General features: G+C 40.4%; 2 protein-coding genes across 2 annotated transcripts; one reads left to right on the forward strand and one right to left on the reverse strand.

Annotated features, from left to right (window-relative positions):
* mapk3 (mitogen-activated protein kinase 3) lies at nt 1-13,777 on the reverse strand. Its single transcript, XM_034142313.1, has 9 exons — nt 13,323-13,777; nt 11,840-12,022; nt 10,061-10,250; nt 8,226-8,342; nt 8,022-8,136; nt 7,270-7,398; nt 6,194-6,303; nt 4,936-5,064; nt 1-3,461 (listed from the first exon to the last, which is right to left on the reverse strand). The coding sequence occupies exons 1-8, from the start codon at nt 13,532-13,534 to the stop codon at nt 4,945-4,947; spliced, it is 1,176 nt and encodes a 391-aa protein (XP_033998204.1). The 5' UTR covers nt 13,535-13,777; the 3' UTR covers nt 1-3,461; nt 4,936-4,944.
* Nucleotides 13,778-14,479: 702 nt separating this feature from the next.
* Nucleotides 14,480-18,729, forward strand: nudt9 (nudix (nucleoside diphosphate linked moiety X)-type motif 9; the record flags this gene model as incomplete). Its single annotated transcript, XM_034142261.1, has 8 exons — nt 14,480-14,736; nt 15,249-15,536; nt 15,672-15,761; nt 17,038-17,124; nt 17,395-17,506; nt 17,643-17,789; nt 17,873-17,957; nt 18,344-18,729. Coding segments are annotated over 8 exons (1,212 nt in total), but the record flags the coding sequence as incomplete, so codon positions are not given.
* Between the last annotated feature and the right edge of the window lie 1,186 nt (nt 18,730-19,915).

Below are 19,915 nucleotides of genomic sequence, written 5' to 3' on the forward strand. Positions count from 1 at the left end.
TAACAGTATCAGGAAATTTTATTTAATTATATGTATATAATTCAGTTTTTGTTAATCGTTTAATTCATAATACCCATAGAATATACAGACTATAACCCTCGATAACTCATATCTCTTCGACAATCTACGTATATCTTCTTTTAAAATAATTCCTTATAAGATCTTGGAGGGGAAATCAAAGAAAACAAAGGTTTCAGAAAGATTGAAAACACTGCCAATAACAATCACGCCCATAAGAGAATTAAAGAAGAAAAAAAAAAAAAAATACAAATAAAAACATCCTAATTATTAAAAAAAACAAAACAACTTTAACTCCCTTTTATGTATAAAAAGAAAAGAAAGAAAATACAACAACTCACCAATATAACAACAATAGCAATAATAAGAACAGCCATTTAAAAACAACAATATCTGGAAACAGGCCTCGTGACGGACAGGCCTTCGGACTCGCCGATGCTGCGTGAATGTATATGGTGCGTTTAAGTGCAACTTTTCACAAACACACAGATGCACTCCTCAGAAAGAGAGAGGAAGTGTGTGTGAGTGTGTGTCCGGAGGATTGGAAAAACGTGGTCCTCTTTGTTTTCCTTCCCATGGTTGCCCAGTGAGATGTTTGGTCTGGTGGCAGGTCGGTTGGAGATTTAAAAAAAAGAAAAGAAAAAAGAAGCAAAGCAGGGCCTGGTTGACTGGCGACCAAATATACATATGACACACATAGAAAATCTCAGATGTAAAAAGCGCAGGTAACTGCATGGAGAGGCTCCAAAACACACACACACACACAGGATAGAAAGAGTCTTGGCTTTATGTTACTCATGAGCAGATACACGAACACCTGTACACAGACATAAATTACTGCAGACGGTCCATGAGCTTTAACACGCACAAACACACACACACACACACACACACACAGCAGGCGAAACTTAAAGCTGAACAAGGAGAGACAAAAAACATCCGGAGAGGACAAAGCGAGCGTGGCTGGAAAGACAAAGTGCAGGCGTGCTGATTGAGTTATGCGAGTTTCCTGCATGTATGATCCAGGGGCGATGACTTGGTGGCAGCAAAGTCAGTGATAAACCACCAAGTCCCACTGTGGAGAAGCAGACAGACAAGGGAGGAGGAGGGTGGGGGGGGCAGCCCTTTGAGTAAAGCGTGGCGAGAGTCAGAAGGTTGAACAAAAAAAAAAAAGGATAAAAATCACCACATGCACCAGGAAGCCTCACATCGATCCCAAAGTGCTGGCTATGGCTTCTGAGAAAAAACAGCCCAAAAAAGGAAAAAATCAATGATTTTTGCTGCAAAGGGCGAGGCCGGTGAGCATCACAGACCTGCCCCGAGAAATACAGAATATAAGAGGATCCGGTGCATGTGTTGGTCCATTTTTTTTAGGGGAGGAAAGGAGGAAGGGGGGGGGGGGGGGCTTCTCTACTGGTCCCAGTGCAACAGGCAGAAAATTAGTGCAGACCGAGCTGGTGACGGCTCCACCAAGCAGCCATTAAGTACAGTCACATCCAGAACAAAGAGAGGAGGGAGCAGCCGCTGACAGGAACCATAAACACAGACAGAATACACAAGCAAAGAAGCCATCTGAGAAACGACGCAGCGTTACATCACCCACATTGAAGAAGAACAGGAAGCAGGAAAACACACACACACACACGCGAAAAGGGGAGCGAGCGAACAAAATGGGCAGAGGTTTTTTTTTTAATACCGTACAACCACGAAGGGATGATGGCTGTAGACGCTCTGACAATCCTGGGTTTGATTGTTGTTAATGATGTCAGGTCGTATTGGAACCGTGGGAAACATGGGAATCTTTACCATACATCCTTAATGGCTTCAACGCGGCATTTGTCAGCAACATGTACAGTTTTTTTTACGAGTCTCGTTCTTGTAAAAGTTCTCATCCGATGAGCACTAACTGCAGCGACAGACTCCATAAACTCAGGCCATTTACATTCAACTCACATCAATGAGCCATAATCTGAAAATGCTCGTTGGAAAGTGCACTTCTCTCGACCGTTTACATGGATTTGTTTATACTCGGGCCTTCGCTGTCAGTTAGACTGTGACGGGATGGACTCCATACAGCCGGTAGCAGATCAAAGACAACACAGTGGGATGGAAAGGCTGATGTCTGTCAACCAGGCCCCATTTTCCAGAATACTGTACAGGAGATCAGACGGCTTCACTGATGTTATAATAAGTAGTTAACCACTCATTTGCTATTCATTTTTAACTAAAATGAAATGCAATATGTAATACTGATCAGATATTTGATGGTTATTGTATTTAATAAAGGGAAAATGTACTATAACAGTGTCTGACATCAGTGTTCTGGCAGTATTTCTGCCATTTTGGAAGGAACGTCTTCCACTATAAAACTTACAGTCAGGTAGTTCATGATCATTAGGGGGAGAAACGTTTTTGGAAAGAGTACCATGACTTTCTGGAAAATGGGGCGTAGGTACTACTGTTATCTGAATGAATAAGCGATTATATTTTATACTGTTTGATTTCTATTTGTTCCAATCATGTGGCGTCTCCTGAATAGAACCATCTGAAGGGGGAGTTGAGTAATGTGTCAAAAAATGTGTTGATTCAAAACTACGATAGGTAATCCTTAGTTGCTCCCCGGCCAAGTTTCCTGCATATCTCTGCCACTTTGGTTAATTTAAGGAATGCATGCATTCATATGAACATCATACAGTTGTTTTTTTTTTAAGAAAAGAAAAGCGACGACAAATAAATCTATATAAACCTGCCAACATGCCAGAAATAACATTGAATGTTTGTCTCAAAAATCAAGTGTTAAAAAAAATAATTAGACTTGCAAATATAAACCCCAAAACATACAGATACGACTGATCCGAAAACACTCAAAAACAACGATGTACACACAAAAACTGCCACAAGCACACTTAAAAAAGAAAAGAAAATAAGCTTTTTATATTTTTGTATATATACACAAACACCCGATTAGCATCCCCGTTCCTTTAGCCCTCGATTTTTTCCAGCTTGTAATTTACATGGAGCAAGACAAGAGAGTTATGGAGTCGGTTAATACAGTAGTTTATATGAGAGGGAGCGACAGATCAGCATCAGGGAGCAAGAGAGAGAGAGAGAGAGAGGGGGGGGGGGGGGGGGGTACTGATGATGGGAGGGGATGAGGACGTTTAACGGGAAAATAAATGTGAGGTGAGAGGAGGAAGAGTCCAACATGGACAAAACTGAAACAGTATGAGTACACAGACCCTACCACCCCCAACCACAGAAATCAAAAGTGAAACTTAGCTCTCTTGCAGTAGAAATGGAAAGATAAGCAGTTAAATGTTCATTTCTCGTTTTCTCTTTTTTTTTTGTTGGTTTCTTGAAGATGCATTTTTTCTTTTTGTTTTAGCATGTCGTTTGGAGTCTTCTTGTTCCAAGCCTCTGCGTGGCTTTGTCACTCTTTAGGGCTACGGAAAAGAGAAAGAAAGAAGTGCACTTAGGCCCGATCACCGTTTCTAAACCTGCAGAAAACTACAGACATGTGTTTCTGTGTCTGTCCAAGTGTCATGAATGCTAGTTAGTGTCCTAAATTCACCTTTGCTTTAAAGGTCCCCTATTATACTCTTGTTCAACAGTATACTATAGGGCTCAGATATATACAAGACATGTCTCTGAAGTGTTTGGCTGAAACACCAAACAGATCATTGCAGCATGCCATAAACCCCTTTGTTTTCAGCTGTGTTTCAAAAGTGCTGATTCTGTGTCTGTAGCTTTAATCAAATCAAATTACATTTCTTTACATACATTTAACTTAAAATAACTGAGAGACCAGAGTTCCCGTTAGCCGGTAATTACCGGACTATGACCGGTAAAATATGCTGAAGACCGGCAAATCTAAATCTCTCCGGTCAAAATGTCCGGTCATAATATTTTCCCTTAGCAAAATACCGCATCAGTTGCGCCACTTATGTGACAGACAAGAATAGTATGTGACAGACAAGAATAGTCAATTCTAATGTCTAACACTTAATGTGGAGAAAGAGATGGCCTGTATGGGTTGATTGTGCGTTGATCTGTTGGTAATGCCTCGGGGTTCCGGTGGGCATGTAAACAAATGCATAATGCTGCGCTATACTTTGTGGCCTCACCCGGTTGCATAGCGACGCTTATTGTTTAGGTGTCTTTTAATAAGCAGGTAGTCATCATTAGCTAGAACTAGCTAGATCTCATCGATATGGACATAAACGCGAGTAAAGTCTAACACACACACTTCAGGTTAGAATATCACGTAGCTATTTTAATTACCTCTCAAACTTCCTAAACTAGTTATAGATATGTTTAGTTTTACTGTCGGGTCACTCATTACTGGATCCGCGAGCTGCATGAGACTGACGGGCTGTCAGGAGAGGGAGCGCTCCGTTTATTATTCCCGTGTTATTATAAGTTACTGTACCCGTTTGAATAATGTAGTTAATCTACTATAATTAGTTTGTTTAATATCGAATCATATCAATTTGTTTTAAAGCTCAATAAATAACAAAGAAGACCTTTGTCCGGCACTTTTCTAATTTTGTTCGGAAGATTTAAACTTTAACGGACATTTTGACCGGCAAAAAAATATTCTAATGGGAACTCTGTGAGAGACATGTTGAGAACAGTGGAGGTTTGGGTGTGTGTGAAGGAATTGATGAATGGCATTTGCTCCACTGACACCTAGTGGTCCCAAATCACAATAACATTTTGTCACAACTTTAAAGAAAACGGAATCAGACATGGAAAATCAAGAAAATGGCCAAACGGACATAATTTAGCCTCTGGATATTCAAATAAACCGGAAAATATATTTCAAGTTTTCACTTTGCGACCTGTTGCAGAAAGTTGTGTTGCTGTGACGGTGTGTGTGTGTGTTTTGTTGTGAGGTCAGCGGGCGTTTTCACGTACCTGTGTGTCTCATGTTCCCTGGTAGGTTGCCTGGAATTGAGCGGTTTCCTCGTAGATCAGTTCCTTCAGCTTCTCCTTGGGCAGATCATCCAGCTCCATGGAGAAGGTGAAGGGCTCCTCCGCCACCGGCTACACACACACACACACACACACACACACACACACACACACACACACACACATTGTTAAAACCTTCACCTCAAGAGGGAGAGCCATTTCTTCACAATCAAGAGTTCAAAATAAAGTCTTGGTGGGTCAATTTAGGAATTGAGCAACATGCTGCACACTGTTTTTAGTCTTTGTGCCTTACAAAGAACCATTTCTATTTAAAATCTTCAATCATCTTGGCTGTGTTTATACAGCATTGATTTTGGAAAGGGTGTGATTTTTTTTTTTCCTTTGAGGTTTAACTTCAGTTCCTACAAAAAGAATAAACAGTATAGAGAATACAGACTTTCAGAAATGTCTAAAATGTTTCTATTTAAACCCTTTTTCTTTTTTTTATTCCACCGCCATATCAGCATAAAATCATGCATTTTATTATATCAGGCGTTCAATTCAGAGTCCTAGCTTCAACATTTATTTTTACTTTATTCCACCATACTGGAGCATTTTCTCATGTTTGCACTTTGTGGCTAATAGCTGCTATTTTCCAGGTTTATTGCTCTATTATGTGTAAATTAATATATCATTTTATGGCCACTTCTATATACACATTCTGTCTGCTAAGGACATCAGAGCAACTCCTAAAAGTGAAGTCAGGCTTTATGACTAAGGCTGCAAGTGGGGAAAGTAGAGAGGCTTTAGGCAGCCCACACTGCGGCGTAAAATAAAAACATGAAACACTTTAGTAAGTCCAATTCAATGGAAGCTGTCACTGAAAAACAGCCAAGCTGGAAAAACCAGTGAAGATCTGATTTCTACAGTAGGGTTCTAGGAACCAGCCGTGCTGACGTACACGGGGATGCGATTACATTCTTTAACCTCTCTGCGGCTGAACCATGGAGCGAACTGGATACTAATTGCATTCCCAACACAGCTAAGAGGCTTCCCAGCACAAAGCACAAAAAGGCTCACAAAACAAATCTTGGCTGATTGTCGAAAACAATGACCAACAGGTTTGAATGAATGAGCCCGTCTGCCTCCAAGATCTGTGCCAAACCTCCTTTCTCTGTATTGATCGAATAAAATGCCTTGTCCTTACAACTTGTCTTTCAGATTCTACTGGCATGATGTGTTAAGTGATTCTGCTGCGTACCTCATCTGTGGGGTCGTAGTACTGCTCCAAGTAGGGATGAGCCAGAGCCTCCTCCACGCTGATGCGCTTCACGGGGTTAAAGGTCAGCATGCGGCCCAGCAGGTCCAGAGCTGCGTTAACATTCATCAAGAGCTTCAGTTAGTAAATTAGGTTTCTTTATTATCCTACAGTGCTATTCATTTCATTACTGGACTGACACTTAAACAACTTAAAGATATGAAAGAGAAAAAACATTACAAATATTTTCCATTCACTGTAAAGCTGGATATTTCATAGAAAACACACATTTTAATATAGAAGTTAAGTAAAAGGTACATGCATTATAATTTGTGCTGTCTCAGAGGCAAATACCCATAATAGGTGGTATTAACTTTAATATATAATAATGTTAGAAGGATTTCGCACTGCACTATATATAAATTAGGGCTGCTCGATTATGGCAAAAATCATAATCTTGATTATTTGGGTCAATAATTGATATCACGATTATTAAAAACAATTATCCATTTACTTTGAAAACATCCATTTATTGAAAAAGAAATGTGAACAGTATGTTTTTAACAGTTGATTACCCTGAACTCTAAGTATAATTCAACTGAAAAACCAATAAAAAATAAATATAATAAAAAAATAATCGTTTTATTTCGATTACGTTGTTTTCGTAATCGTTGCAAGCCAAAATCGTAATTGCGATAAAAATACGATTAATTGAGCAGCCCTAATATAAATTACCCCTTTCCTCATCCTTTTCTTGGAAGGTGTACATTTTACAATCACATGAAGAGGCATGTAATAGATCAAATAACAGACACCACTCACATTAAAAGCCTGTTCTATATATTATTCGATATATGGGCTGTAGAATGGGACTTTTCTTTTGTGCCACATAAAAGGAGACAAAAACACCTTGTACAGAAAGCCTATTGAATGCCCACTAATAGAAAAAACCCTATTTGCTCCATTTGCCCCACTGATCCCTCCAAACAGTTAGTCTCTAGGGTTTTATTTGATTTGATTAAATGAGTCTTTTTTTTTTCTTGCCCTACATTCTGGGTTAACAAATGGTGGTGCGTTACCTTTGGAGTCGGCCTTGTAGAGAGTCTCCCAGGGGATTCTGGGTTTTGGAGGCAGGGACTGCAGGTAGTTCCTGGCCTTCATGTTGATGATGCAGTTCAGATCATCTTGAGTGGGGGATCCAAGGACGCCTGCAGAGTGAGGGGGACGTATTTTAATATGGCAACACAACCCCATTTATGTTTTTACAGTTGAAGCTTCTACTGAGGTTTCCAAATGAAGCTTTGAATATATATTTTATTACATCATCACCATATTTCTTTTATATTCCTTAAACAAAATCCTCAATTTGAATGAAGGGATTCATCTGAACAAATTAGTGAGTTTTTTTCAAAACTAATTTTTTAATGAATATAACTCGTAAGTGCAATGCTTCTTTTTTTTTGTTAATGCGGCAAGCAAGATAGCAAGCCATTTTTTTAACGCAGTAAAAATGTTGGTTTCTGAAGGCTGAACCCCAACGAATATGCAAAAATATATTTGTGATTTTATGGCAATGTTTGGATCATACGAGTCGGAAACCAACACGCAGCCATAACTAAATATAATTCTACAAATAATATAATGTTATTAGTAAATTAGTGCGAGGAATAAAAAGTATAATACCAATAATATTAGATTAGATCTTTGCAAAAATACTGGCTTAAAACAGAATAAATACTTGCGTCGTTTTAGGATTTCGATGTCAACATTATGATAGAAGCATGAAACTATTTGGTACAGCGAGTCTTTTGTAGCAATGACAAACACTCACCCAGTATATGGTTGAGCTGGTCCAGGTAGTGTTTCCCGGGGAAGATGGGCCTGTTGGACAACATCTCAGCCAGGATGCAGCCCACCGACCAGATGTCAATGGACTTGGAGTAGCCCTGAGACACAAACACACAAACAGTGAGAACAACTCACCAAACGAGCAACCCAGTCCAACACAGATTCAGTAACTCTCACACGAACCTACCTTTGAGTTGAGCATGATTTCTGGAGCCCTGTACCAACGCGTGGCCACGTACTCGGTCAGGAAACCTGTGTGGTCGTGCTCCGGGTCGGCTATCCTCGCCAAGCCAAAGTCACAGATCTGAGGAGATCAAGAAGGGTCAGAGGTCAACAACTTCATTTACCCAAGATGTGACCAACATTCAAGACTTGCAGAAACATGAAAAAGGCTGTACATGTTTTTATTTCTAATAAATTGGCCCCAAATAAATTGCAGGAAATGTGAGGGCAGGCACCATAACAGTACAGAAATGCTGTACACAATGGAGTAATATACATTTTGTAATTCTCCTATATATTTACCTTTCTATAGCTGTATTAATAAAAAAGTATTTTTTGTTTTTATTAGGTTTTTTTGGGAGAGGACTGTATGCATGTGCTGCTTCTATTCTGCACTTCGTCTACATGATCAACTGATCCAGGGATTTGTGGTTAGTTGCCGATAGTTACACGCGTACCCTGCAGCTATACAACGCCCTCACATATCAGTGTGCTGATAGCATCTTGTTTTAGGCTTCAAAAACACAACCACTGCAGAAACAACATTAGGAAACACTTAATATGACGTTTTTGGAGGATGTTATCAGTCCTTAGGGCTTTTAGTAACTTGTATGTACGATACATTTTGATTAGCATTTGACTTAATTTCCCAGAATGCACTTTAGTGTACTTTGAAGTTGTGCAATAGCAGGTTGCCAGCGCCATGTCTCTTACTCATGAAACAGGCTGCAGCTGTATCAAGTAAAATGAAATGCATTATCTGGACAATAAATGGCATGAATTTAGGAGGCTGTGGCTCAGTGGGTAGTGTGCTGGACTTCGAATCATGGGGTAGCAAGTTCGAGTCCCACTGCAGTCAGCATGTCGTTGTGTCCCTGGGCAAGACACTTCACCCCAAATTGTTCCTGTGGGGATTGTCCACAGTACTGAATGTATGTAAGTCGCTTTGGATAAAAGCGTCTAACAAATGACATGTAATTAATTTAGATTGTTTTAGATACTCATTAATACCCTTCAGAAGTATTTTACATGTGGCTACTTAACTGCAAAGATAAGAAACACAAACACTTAAGCTCAAAGGGGAATCAGAAGAGTATACTGTATGCCCTCAGGGGAATATTTTTACAGCGTGGCAATCCAAGTGCAGTCATTTAATATTTAGTAGGTGAAGGGCCATGGCAAGCAAGGAAGGGCTCGGGTCAATCCAGCACCCATATCCAACATTCCTGAGATTCCCTTTCAATCTTGTTGAGCCCTGCAACTTGCGACTGGTACCAATGTTTACATAAACACAATGAATCTTGTGTAAATCATTTCAGCTGACTGAAAACAAGACAAATGCACCGTCTGAGTGTGAAAATATCCTCTTTAGAGCTTTTGTCTCAAAATATGAAGTATAATGTAGCAGTTACCACATGCTAACTTTAGAAGGGGGATTTTTAACACCTATACTAAATATACAACATGCAAATGGTGAATTTCCACTTAAATACATATAATGTGTAGCGCTGCACCATATGAGGACTACGGTTCTACTGAAATAATGCTAGTTCCTAGTTGATTTAAACATTTTGTTAACAGAGTGGTCATTGGAGTTATGATAAAATGCAACAATAAAAACTGATTTAAACAATCCATGAGTGCAATTTCGCAGTCTTTAGTTGTGTGTTTATCACCTGGGAACTCTTTTTTATAGTCATTCTGAAGAGGCCATTGGAGGAAGTGCAGTTCTTATCTCTATATCTGAGTTTTATCACTTGTGTACATAAACAAAAAAAAGATATTTGTGCGTGTGCGTACCTTGAGGTCGCAGGTGGTGTTGATGAGCAGGTTGGAGGGCTTGAGGTCACGGTGCAGCACGTTAGCAGAGTGGATGTACTTGAGGCCTCGCAGGATCTGGTAGAGGAAATAGCAGACGTGGTCGTTGCTCAGCCTCTGAGTCTTCAGCAGCTTGTACAGGTCCGTCTCCATCAGAGTCTGAACGATGTAGCTGGGAGGCGCCGTCAAGGAGCACATCAACTACCCACAGAGTTAAAGGACACCGCGAGAGACATAAAGACTGCTCTGAGAGGGATTTAAGGGCCCTTAATTATTTAGCAACATGTATAAAATCAAACCAAGATTTGCTGACACATACTTATATTTCCCTGTTAAAACAAACAGTAGGTTGGACTTTCAGCTTATGTCATGTTTTCTAGACTTATATATATATATCTGGTAGGGACACTTACATGTAGTCAGGTTGGCCTAATAGGGGCAATTTTTGTGGTGCAATTTCTTTATTTTCTTATCCAGATATTTACTCTGGCATCATTATCAATCCAAATATATCTATTCCTTGGTTTATGACCAAATCCTAAGAAAACAGACATCAGTAAGCAGCCTTTTTATATTTTTAACCGTAGAACATGTTTGCTTTTGTCGTCTTTTGCATCAACTGTGGTTCCAACAATTCTCAACGTACACACTGCAATTTAAATATTATTATCACTAACACCAATCCCCTTTAAACAATTGTATTATCATTTTATATTGAAAAATGTAGCTTGTCCAGCCACAGTTTGGTCTTTCTCCAGTTAAATGTTCCACTAAACTTCCATTTTGGAGCTCTACCCTAAACTGGAACAATGGCAGTCAGATAAATAACTTTTTGGTGATGTAGCAGTCGAATTCTTATTTCTAATTCTCCTGCGCACTTAAAATAAACAAAGCAAAGCTGTTGCAATATAATTACTCTTCAAATGGTCACTGTACACTCGTTTTACAGGTTCTTGAATGCATCATGATTCATGACTAGATATTACATTTAATAAAAAGTTATAGGTACACTTCTGCATGAAGGACTAAAACTGATAATACAAATTGGTTGAGTTGGGTATATTTACATTATCAAAAATATTTCCAACAATTTTCCGACTTAAAGTAGTCAATTTTAATGAATCAACCGATCCGTCGCATGCCGATGTAGACCCTTTAAGCATGTGTCAGCCTTGTCGTTTGACATTGACTTTTTGTCAAATTTTGATATACTTCTAAACTATATAGCTAAAAAAGATGAAGCATTTAAGTCATTTATTTCTGAATCTTAAGTAATCAGAGAACGAGGAAAAAAGCTGATCTGAGCTTAGCAGTGTTCCTGTGTTCACCGAGAAAACACTGATTCACAATTGTAAAAATGGTTAATTCATTGATTCAAAGGGTTTTAAATCACCGGCTCTGTTTGTTTTGGCGAGGAGGCAACCAATATAGAACATTCAGTTCTCGGTAAAAACACTAATAATCCTAACCTGGAGAAGCTGGCTGCAATAGTGGTGAAGGAGACAACTCCCATGATCCCACGCTAGTTCACGATGCCACAATACTCTGTCTTTTGTTATTTCACTTAATTGAGGGACCCCTTGTGTCAGAAAAAGACAAAATTGTGCATTCAAACTGTCAAAGGCTAATGATGGAACACAATTGTATTTGTTTATTTTAAACTAGTTCAATCCTATATAGAAGTTTGATTTGATTTAAGCTTGGATAATAAGTGACAAATGCATGAGAAGAGCCTTTTTCCTGGAAAGCATGAAAGGATACACATCCCTCATGTTGTCGAGTACCCGTGCCCTGAGAATGTCGTTGATGCCGATGATATTCTCATGGTGGAAACGCAGCAGGATCTTGATTTCCCTCAGTGTGCGCTGGCAGTACGTCTGGTGCTCAAACGGGCTGATTTTCTTGATGGCTACGCGCGAGCTTGTCACGCTGTCCATAGCAGAGCTGGATAGGGTGGATGTGGAAAGAGGCACACAACAAGTCTCATGTTACACACTGTACACTCCACAATGACGTTATCAGAAACTGGGCTAATGCCGAGCTCCAAAAGGGCGTTGCAGACGGTCTCCATTGCCAAGATGACACGTCTTTTTGATGTGAAATGAAGTGCTGTAGGTGTATTTCTGAGTGTAGGTGCAGTGTCAGTGTGGTGTAGGTGTAGAGTAGATGGAGGCTGAGAACAGCTGTGAGTGATGCATTTCTGGGACTCTTGAATTCACTTTGTGGGGGAAAAAAACCTCCAAGCTAGGTTTTAAACACTCAGCCTCAACAGGAACAACAGTTACATCACATCTTCTCTATTGGTTAAAGTGTCTTTTCTTATTGCACAACACAAACTGCATAAACTGAGCAAGTTCACACACAGTACTAAAGGCTAAAATAATGTTATAAAAATCAAGAGGGAATTTATATACACATGGTTAGATCACATGTGTAACAAAATATATGAACATGTTGTTTATGATAAGCTATAGTTCATTTTTGTTCACTGTACCGACTAGTGGGTGATGATGATGACAATGTTTACAAATACTGCATCAGTGGAACCACATGCCCAGGATGACAGTAAGAAAATAACACTGGTGAAAATGACAGTGATCTACAAGGGGTGTGTTGTTGGCCTGGCTCTCACTCGACCATCCTCTCTCCACTGACACGCATTGCCGTCACATCTGATCCAGTTCACAGATCAGCCTCGACTGCGATGACTTGGCACCGATGTCAAGTGCAACAAGGGTTGCTTAACATGTCCACACAAGGCTGTAGATCACTTACAACGATAAACACGAGGCCTCGCTACAATTGACAAATCCCACTCGCATCCTCTGCAGCAGATTTACTGCAAGCTTCAGGTTTCAGATTAATGTGGCTGTGCTGGACGGATGAGATGACAATAGCGATAACTATGTCAAACGTGCGGGCAAATACAGTCTGCAAAACATTTCTCAGCGCAAACCAAACTACGTCCTGCGCAATCACTCCCAATCTTGTTTCCTGTAAAGCTCATAGCCACGCCTGTAGCTAGTCAGCTAACCTGCTAACCACAACATCAGATTCAACAATGTCTGAATGTCGGGCAGCAGCTTCGCACACAAACATCGACGCTGCACAGTGACTGGGTGCCGCTTGTTGAATGCAGACGCTGGGGTTAGCTGGCTAACAGTATGTGCTAACAAACAGCTTAGGTTAGCTAGCACTTTTTTTATTAAGACTGTACGGTGGCCCAACGGAAAAGACAACTCACCAGACCATCCCGTAAGCCCCCTCCCCAATGTAAGACAGGTTCGTGTAGCGGGGGCCCACATCGAATAGCTGGCCCTTCACGGACTCGGACGGGGCCTTGATTCCCACAATTGGAGCCGCTCCTCCGTCCTGCGCCACCGAGCCAGCCGCCCCGGCAGCGCTGTTGGAGCCTGCGGCCGCTGGGGCCGCTGCGGTGCTGCCTGAATCCGCCATTCTTCCTCTCCAAACCTATCCGGCTCTGTCACTGTGCTTCACCGAGGCTCTGCTGCTGCTCTGCGCGGTGTTAACGTTTGTCCGGGGCCTTTAAACGGGAGGATTGTTTGATTGACGGAGCAAAGCGACTCGATCAGGGCCCTCTCTACTACCGGAGTGTAAATGGATTTCGTGCGCGAGCGCGGATTTGGTCTTAGCACCGAGCGTAAAATGCTCGTGCCAAACTACGGTAATACAGGTGCGTTAGATATGGTTGCGAGGTTGACTTGTGTGGGCGGAGTCGCTTCTATTAGCTTGAGGCTCCGCCCGTGTAGCTCCTTTGTGACAGTGAAACAAGCGCAGTCTGCAAAATAAACATGCAGCAGCAGCCACGAGTGGGCGTGCCGAAATATGTTGCATGCTGCCTGTTGTGACAAGAATAAAACACTTTATGATCAAATGTTTATTGTATCGGTTCTTTTGTGTCAATCCACCTTCATAGACCATCCATTAAGAGTATCTTACAGTCTTTTTTGTTTGCATTTTCAAGGAATTCCCTGCATATCACAGGATACGATTGTTATAGTTGCCTGTACATGAACATATATTTATTTTATAGCATTTCGTTCAAGACATATTCATTATAATATATAAGAAAACATGGTGTTATCATTGTAGATATATTCTTAATGGCTAGGTTTGTATATTATCTTTTACAAATGATTGAGATTCTCCAATCATAAAGAAAATATGTAAATGTTTTGCATATTGTTATCTTAGTGCTTAGATTTGTCGAAAATTGGTGACCATTTCGATATTATTATCTTTCAACCTAATACACAAATACTAAACCCATTCACAAAGACATGCATTCGTTTTTTTATTAATTATTTACAGATCAGATGCACATACATTTCAATCATCTATTTTATTTTTTACCCTTGTTTATTTGTTAGATAATAAATACTTGACACTTATCACCATGGAAACGAGTGCGACTGCCGTAGCCGCTCCTCTTTGCTGACGTCACCGCGTCGGGTGGTGCACTTCCTGGTTGGTTACTTGGTGCTTCATGCATGTTGTACTCTAGTTGATTTGAGAATATCGATTTATTTTCTTCGAGGAATGATACATTCCCTCCTGCGACGTGACTGGATCGGTCAAATTCGTCTAGCACTCACTCTGTTCGGACTCCCGTACACCGTCTGCACCCCCGGAGCTAGGTATGTACAGTAACGTTAGTTGTAAAGACTCAACTAGAAGCTGTGAGAATTTGACATTACAGGACAGTTTTAGAATTTTAGAGAGCACTGTAATCAAGAGTATGCTGCAGTACCTATTTCTGTCCTTGCTCAATCCCAGGTCACATGATCGAAGTATGAACTGTGCTTTATATAAACGTTGCTAACAAACAAGATGTATTTCCATTAAAAAAAAATAAGGAACAAAATGTACAGCTAAACCATCAATACTTAGGAAAAATGTGTTATTCAAACTATAAAAGTAGCTCTCATCCTAAAAATGATTATAATTTCAATTTAACTTTTACCTGGCTGAAAAGAAGATCTATATCACCCTGTTGCCATGATAGGATTTAGCACTTAAATTAAGGGTTTCCATTGTTTGCCAGGAGCACAATAAGTGCATGTGTGTACTGGTATCAAGCTGCTTCAGGGAAGTCAGAGTGAGGTTATTGCTAAAAGGATTTCTATGTATCATGTTTCATCCCCTGCAGGCCTGCCATCTCTTGCTCGTATTCTCACAATTTCAGGACCAGTCAGACATTGGGACCAATAAGTACCAGTTTCTGTAACCTTTACACGACTGGTGTCCAGACAATGCCGTCTTCATCAGCGCCCCACGCCAAGTCCAGATGCCCCCAGTATCCAGGGTCCAAAATCAACCGCTTCCTCGTGCCTGATGACAAGGTGGGCTGGAGTCAGAACTGGCCGCAGTATAAACCCCTCAGCTACACCGACCCTTTAGTGGAAAAGAAGCCAGTATGGGCCGATCCTGAGATTGGGTGAGCAACACATTTCAATTAATGTTACATAAATTGGCTGTTGTGAGGCATTCTGACTGTAAACATGCTGTTTGTTTTCGAAGATCAGCTGGAGTTATTCATGCCTGTTTTTATGACATTTCCTTGTTTCTGCAGCTCTTTCTCTCCTAAGTTCAACACTCTGGACGGTGCTGTGGACAGGACAAGCTTCGAGGGCAGCTACAAAATGGAAAAGCAAAAGCCACTGTAAGTTATACCAAGAGAAATAGTTTTGTTGGATTGGTTTTGCTCGAAAACAGGTACTTCAAAGTCAAAAGTCAAAGTCAAAGTCACATCAGCATATGGTGCTTTCCAGGCCTTGAAGGGTAGAGAATAGAATCTAAAAGAAAGTCACAGTAAAATAATTAGTTGTGAATCAGAATCAGAATACCTTTTATTAGTCCCACGGAGGGGACATTTACATTGTTACAGCAGAAAAGAGCCAAAGACAGCTTAATGTTACCTAATCGCTGCTACAACCCGCTGCTGCAGATACACTTTTTACAACATCAGGAGGATACGTCCCCTCCTAACCCAGAAAGCGACGCAGCTTCTGGTCCAGGCTCTCGTCATCTCACGCCTAGACTACTGCAACTCCCTCCTGGCTGGTCTACCTGCATGTGCCATCCGACCTCTGCAGCTCATCCAGAATGCAGCGGCTCGTCTGGTCTTCAACCTTCCAACATTTTCCCACACCACACCGCTCCTCCGCTCCCTTCACTGGCTTCCAGTAACTGCTAGAATCCACTTCAAGACAATGGTACTTGCGTACCATGCTGTGAATGGATATGGCCCTTCCTACATCCAGGACATGGTTAAACCATACACCCCAGCACGTGCACTTCACTCTGCATCAGCCAAACGGCTTGCTGCACCCGCACTGCGAGGGGGACCCAAGTTCCCATCAGCAAAAACACGTCGGTTTGCTATCCTGGCTCCAAAATGGTGGAATGAGCTCCCCATTGACATCAGGACAGCAGAAAGCCTACACATCTTCCAGCGCAGACTGAAAACTCATCTTTTTCGACTCCACTTCGAGCGATAGAATTACTAACAAAGCACTTGTATACTAATAAAGGACTGGCTTATCTAAAGCCAGTTGAGTAGCACTTGAAATGTTTTGGCTCTATGAAACCTGAAGTACTTATATGATTCTGTTTTCTTCAAGTTTGTATCTTCTTGGTCGAATGCACTTATTGTAAGTCGCTTTGGATAAAAGCGTCAGCTAAATGTAATGTAATGTAATGGATAGCTGCACAGAGCCCTTTCACATTTTATTAGCCATTTCATTAATTGTTAATGTCAAGACATCGATTAAGCTTTTATAGTAATGGACAGATGTATGGATGAGCTCGTTTTCTAAAAGTAATGTTTTTAACGGCCTACAACAATTCTGTGTGCTCTCGTTACTAAAGAGGTTTTTGTGTTTGTAAAATATTTTTGTATTTGCTTATAAATTAATGATCTAATTTTATTCTTGTAGAAATCCCCGTGGACGCACAGGGGTGACAGGCAGAGGATTGCTGGGACGATGGGGACCCAATCATGCTGCAGATCCCATTGTCACAAGGTAACTTTGTCTTTACTTTGCATATTGATATTACCCTGATACTTATAACACAGCTCAGTACTCAATTTAGTAACATAAATAATTATTCAAATTGTGAAAATTCATTAAATACCTCAATACCAACAACCAAGCAATTTAAGGTTCTTCACAAACACGATATCACTAGAACCGTTTTCTGTCTTCTTATAAAAAAAGATTTGCTCATTTGCCAGGAAACAAAGCACTTTCTTTCATATTTTAAGATAAAATCCTAATTTTTTTGTTTGTAAGATGGAAAGTAGATGCCAAAGGAGGAAAGACACTTCACGCAGTGTCAAAGCGGCCTGTCCTGCAGTTTGTGTCCATCAAGAGGAAAGACTGTGCGGAGTGGGCCGTTCCTGGGGTTAGTGGCTTTACATTTCTCCCTCTTCCAAAAAGTTAAAAGCCAAGACATTGATGGTGTTGAGTGGTTTAGGGTGTATACAGTACGTTGTCACTGTCTTGTGACTTGGCTGTTTATTTGTATGTTTGTTTTGTAGGGGATGGTAGACGCCGGGGAGCAGGTCTCTATCACGCTGCAGAGAGAGTTCTCAGAAGAAGCTTTGAACTCATTGGTCATCACACCATCAGAGAAAGCAAAAATCAGTGATCGCATCTCCAAACTCTTCAAATCACCAGGGTTTCAGGTCAGGAAAAGCCTCCCACTCTCTCTCTCTCTATCACTTGTTTTCTGCCACCTTTTAGTCAACAGTTTATTTTTTGTCTCCAGGTTTATAAAGGCTATGTAGATGATCCTAGAAACACTGACAATGCTTGGATCGAGACAGTTGCTGTTAACTTCCATGATGACTCAGGTATAAATATTACGAAACATTTATTTTTTAAATTGCTATAATATTTTGTTTAAAAATACAAATTATGGATTATCTTAACTACGACTACTAATTGCATACTTAACGTTCCCTAAGTTAAATACAGACATTGGATAAAGCCAGGTTCTTGTTAAAATAGGGAATTAGTATTACTCCATTTTTTTTAAATACCCTTGGAGGTTATCTAGGAGAAATCTATTGACGCAAATAGACAAAGTGTAATAAAAAGACACTTAAATGTGGAATTTGAATGTTTTTGCCTTTAGTTTCTCATCTTAATTATCCAAACGCTGTTCTTGAGATATTTTCTCTCTGGTGGCAACAAACAGGTTTTTTTTAGGGCCATGACATATTTGTTGTTACCGTAGGCAACAGTGTGAGCGAGCTGCCGCTGCAAGCTGGTGATGACGCAGGAGAAGTCCAGTGGGTTGATGTTGACTCGTCCTTCCCGCTCTACGCAAGTCATTCCCATTTCCTGGAGCTGGTTGCCAAAGAGAGGAAAGCTCACTGGTAACCAAGGACGACGGACTCTACTCTGACACCACGATGAAGGAAACATGAAGAGCCGCTCTCTGTGTGCTGAGGATGCATGGCATCTAACATTATGCAAGTCTTACCTCACTAACTTAAACATAATAATCATATTTGTAAAAGCAAAAAAACGTTATATGCATCTCTAGTTTGACATTCATATGTATGCCCACTAATGAATGATACATTGTGACTGCAGAATCTATTAAATTAATTAAACAAACAGGTTAAAGGGGCCCTATTATGCTATTTTTCAGCTTTCATATTTGTATTTTGTGCCTGCACTGTGACATGTTTACGTGCTTTAATGTTCAAAAAGCTCTTTCTTTTTTTCATACTGCCTTTGCTGCAGCACCTCTTTTCACCCTCTGTCGGACACCAGAGCCCAGTCTGCTCTGATTGGTTAGCTTCCCGGCTCTGTTGTGATTGGCCAATCACTTAGAGAGGTCCCTCCCCTTATCCTATCACGTACAATGTGTGTTATAGTCTAATAAGAGAAAAAAGCTCAGCCCATGTTAGTTATGTTGTTTGACTTTTATCCCTGAAAAGAAGAAAAATTGAGATTCATTTTTAAACATTCACGTAATTGTTTGGAAGAAGCTTACATGAGACTGTAAAATGCAAGATGCTGCTGAGTGGCAAACTAGATTATTTCTACTGGCACTAATTATGCTAATGTATTCAATGTTAGAAAGGATCACATTAGCCCAATGTGATCATGTAAGAACAAACACAAAGAGCTGCTGAACATAACACATACTACATTAATTTAAGTGTGATAAGGGAGGGCAATCAAAATGAAAAAGTGTACACTGACTTTGATCTTTAGACGTGAATGGAATATGAAAATGTGCTGGAGCAAGTCACTGAACTACACACCGGCTGAAGCTAGGAGACAAACATGTTTTAAGAAGTGATAACAGACGGTGGAAGCAAAGGCCATTTCACACATAACAGCCTGCCTTTTCCAAAATGTTCACATCAGTACGTGTCATCTCACTGCTGGGCGTACTTTGTGAGGAGGCAGGGATGCAGAATTACGCAAGAAGAGGCTGTTAGCATTCATGATAAAAACACTAACACTGGGACCCTTCTGTCATCAAATAACAGCCAGCAACAGACAACCAAGTCTTTGCAGTAAAACATATTTGTCTTCCGACTAATTAACAGATTTGAGATCTGATATGAATGTTATGTATGCTAAAAAAAAAAAACTAGTGAGGAGGCCAATGAGGCACTTGTGGCTGAAAGGGAACTATTACTACAAAAACGTTATTGAAGGGGTAGCTCTGATTTTTGAACAGGGGTAATATGAAGTAATCATCCACAGTCAGTGTGTTCCCTGGAGAAAATAAAAGGAGTTTGGGTGCAGTATAAGCAATGATTTGATTTTTTTCTTCTCTGCAGAA

Source organism: Trematomus bernacchii, unplaced genomic scaffold (genome assembly GCF_902827165.1).
Source record: "Trematomus bernacchii unplaced genomic scaffold, fTreBer1.1, whole genome shotgun sequence".
Lineage (NCBI taxonomy): Eukaryota > Metazoa > Chordata > Actinopteri > Perciformes > Nototheniidae > Trematomus > Trematomus bernacchii.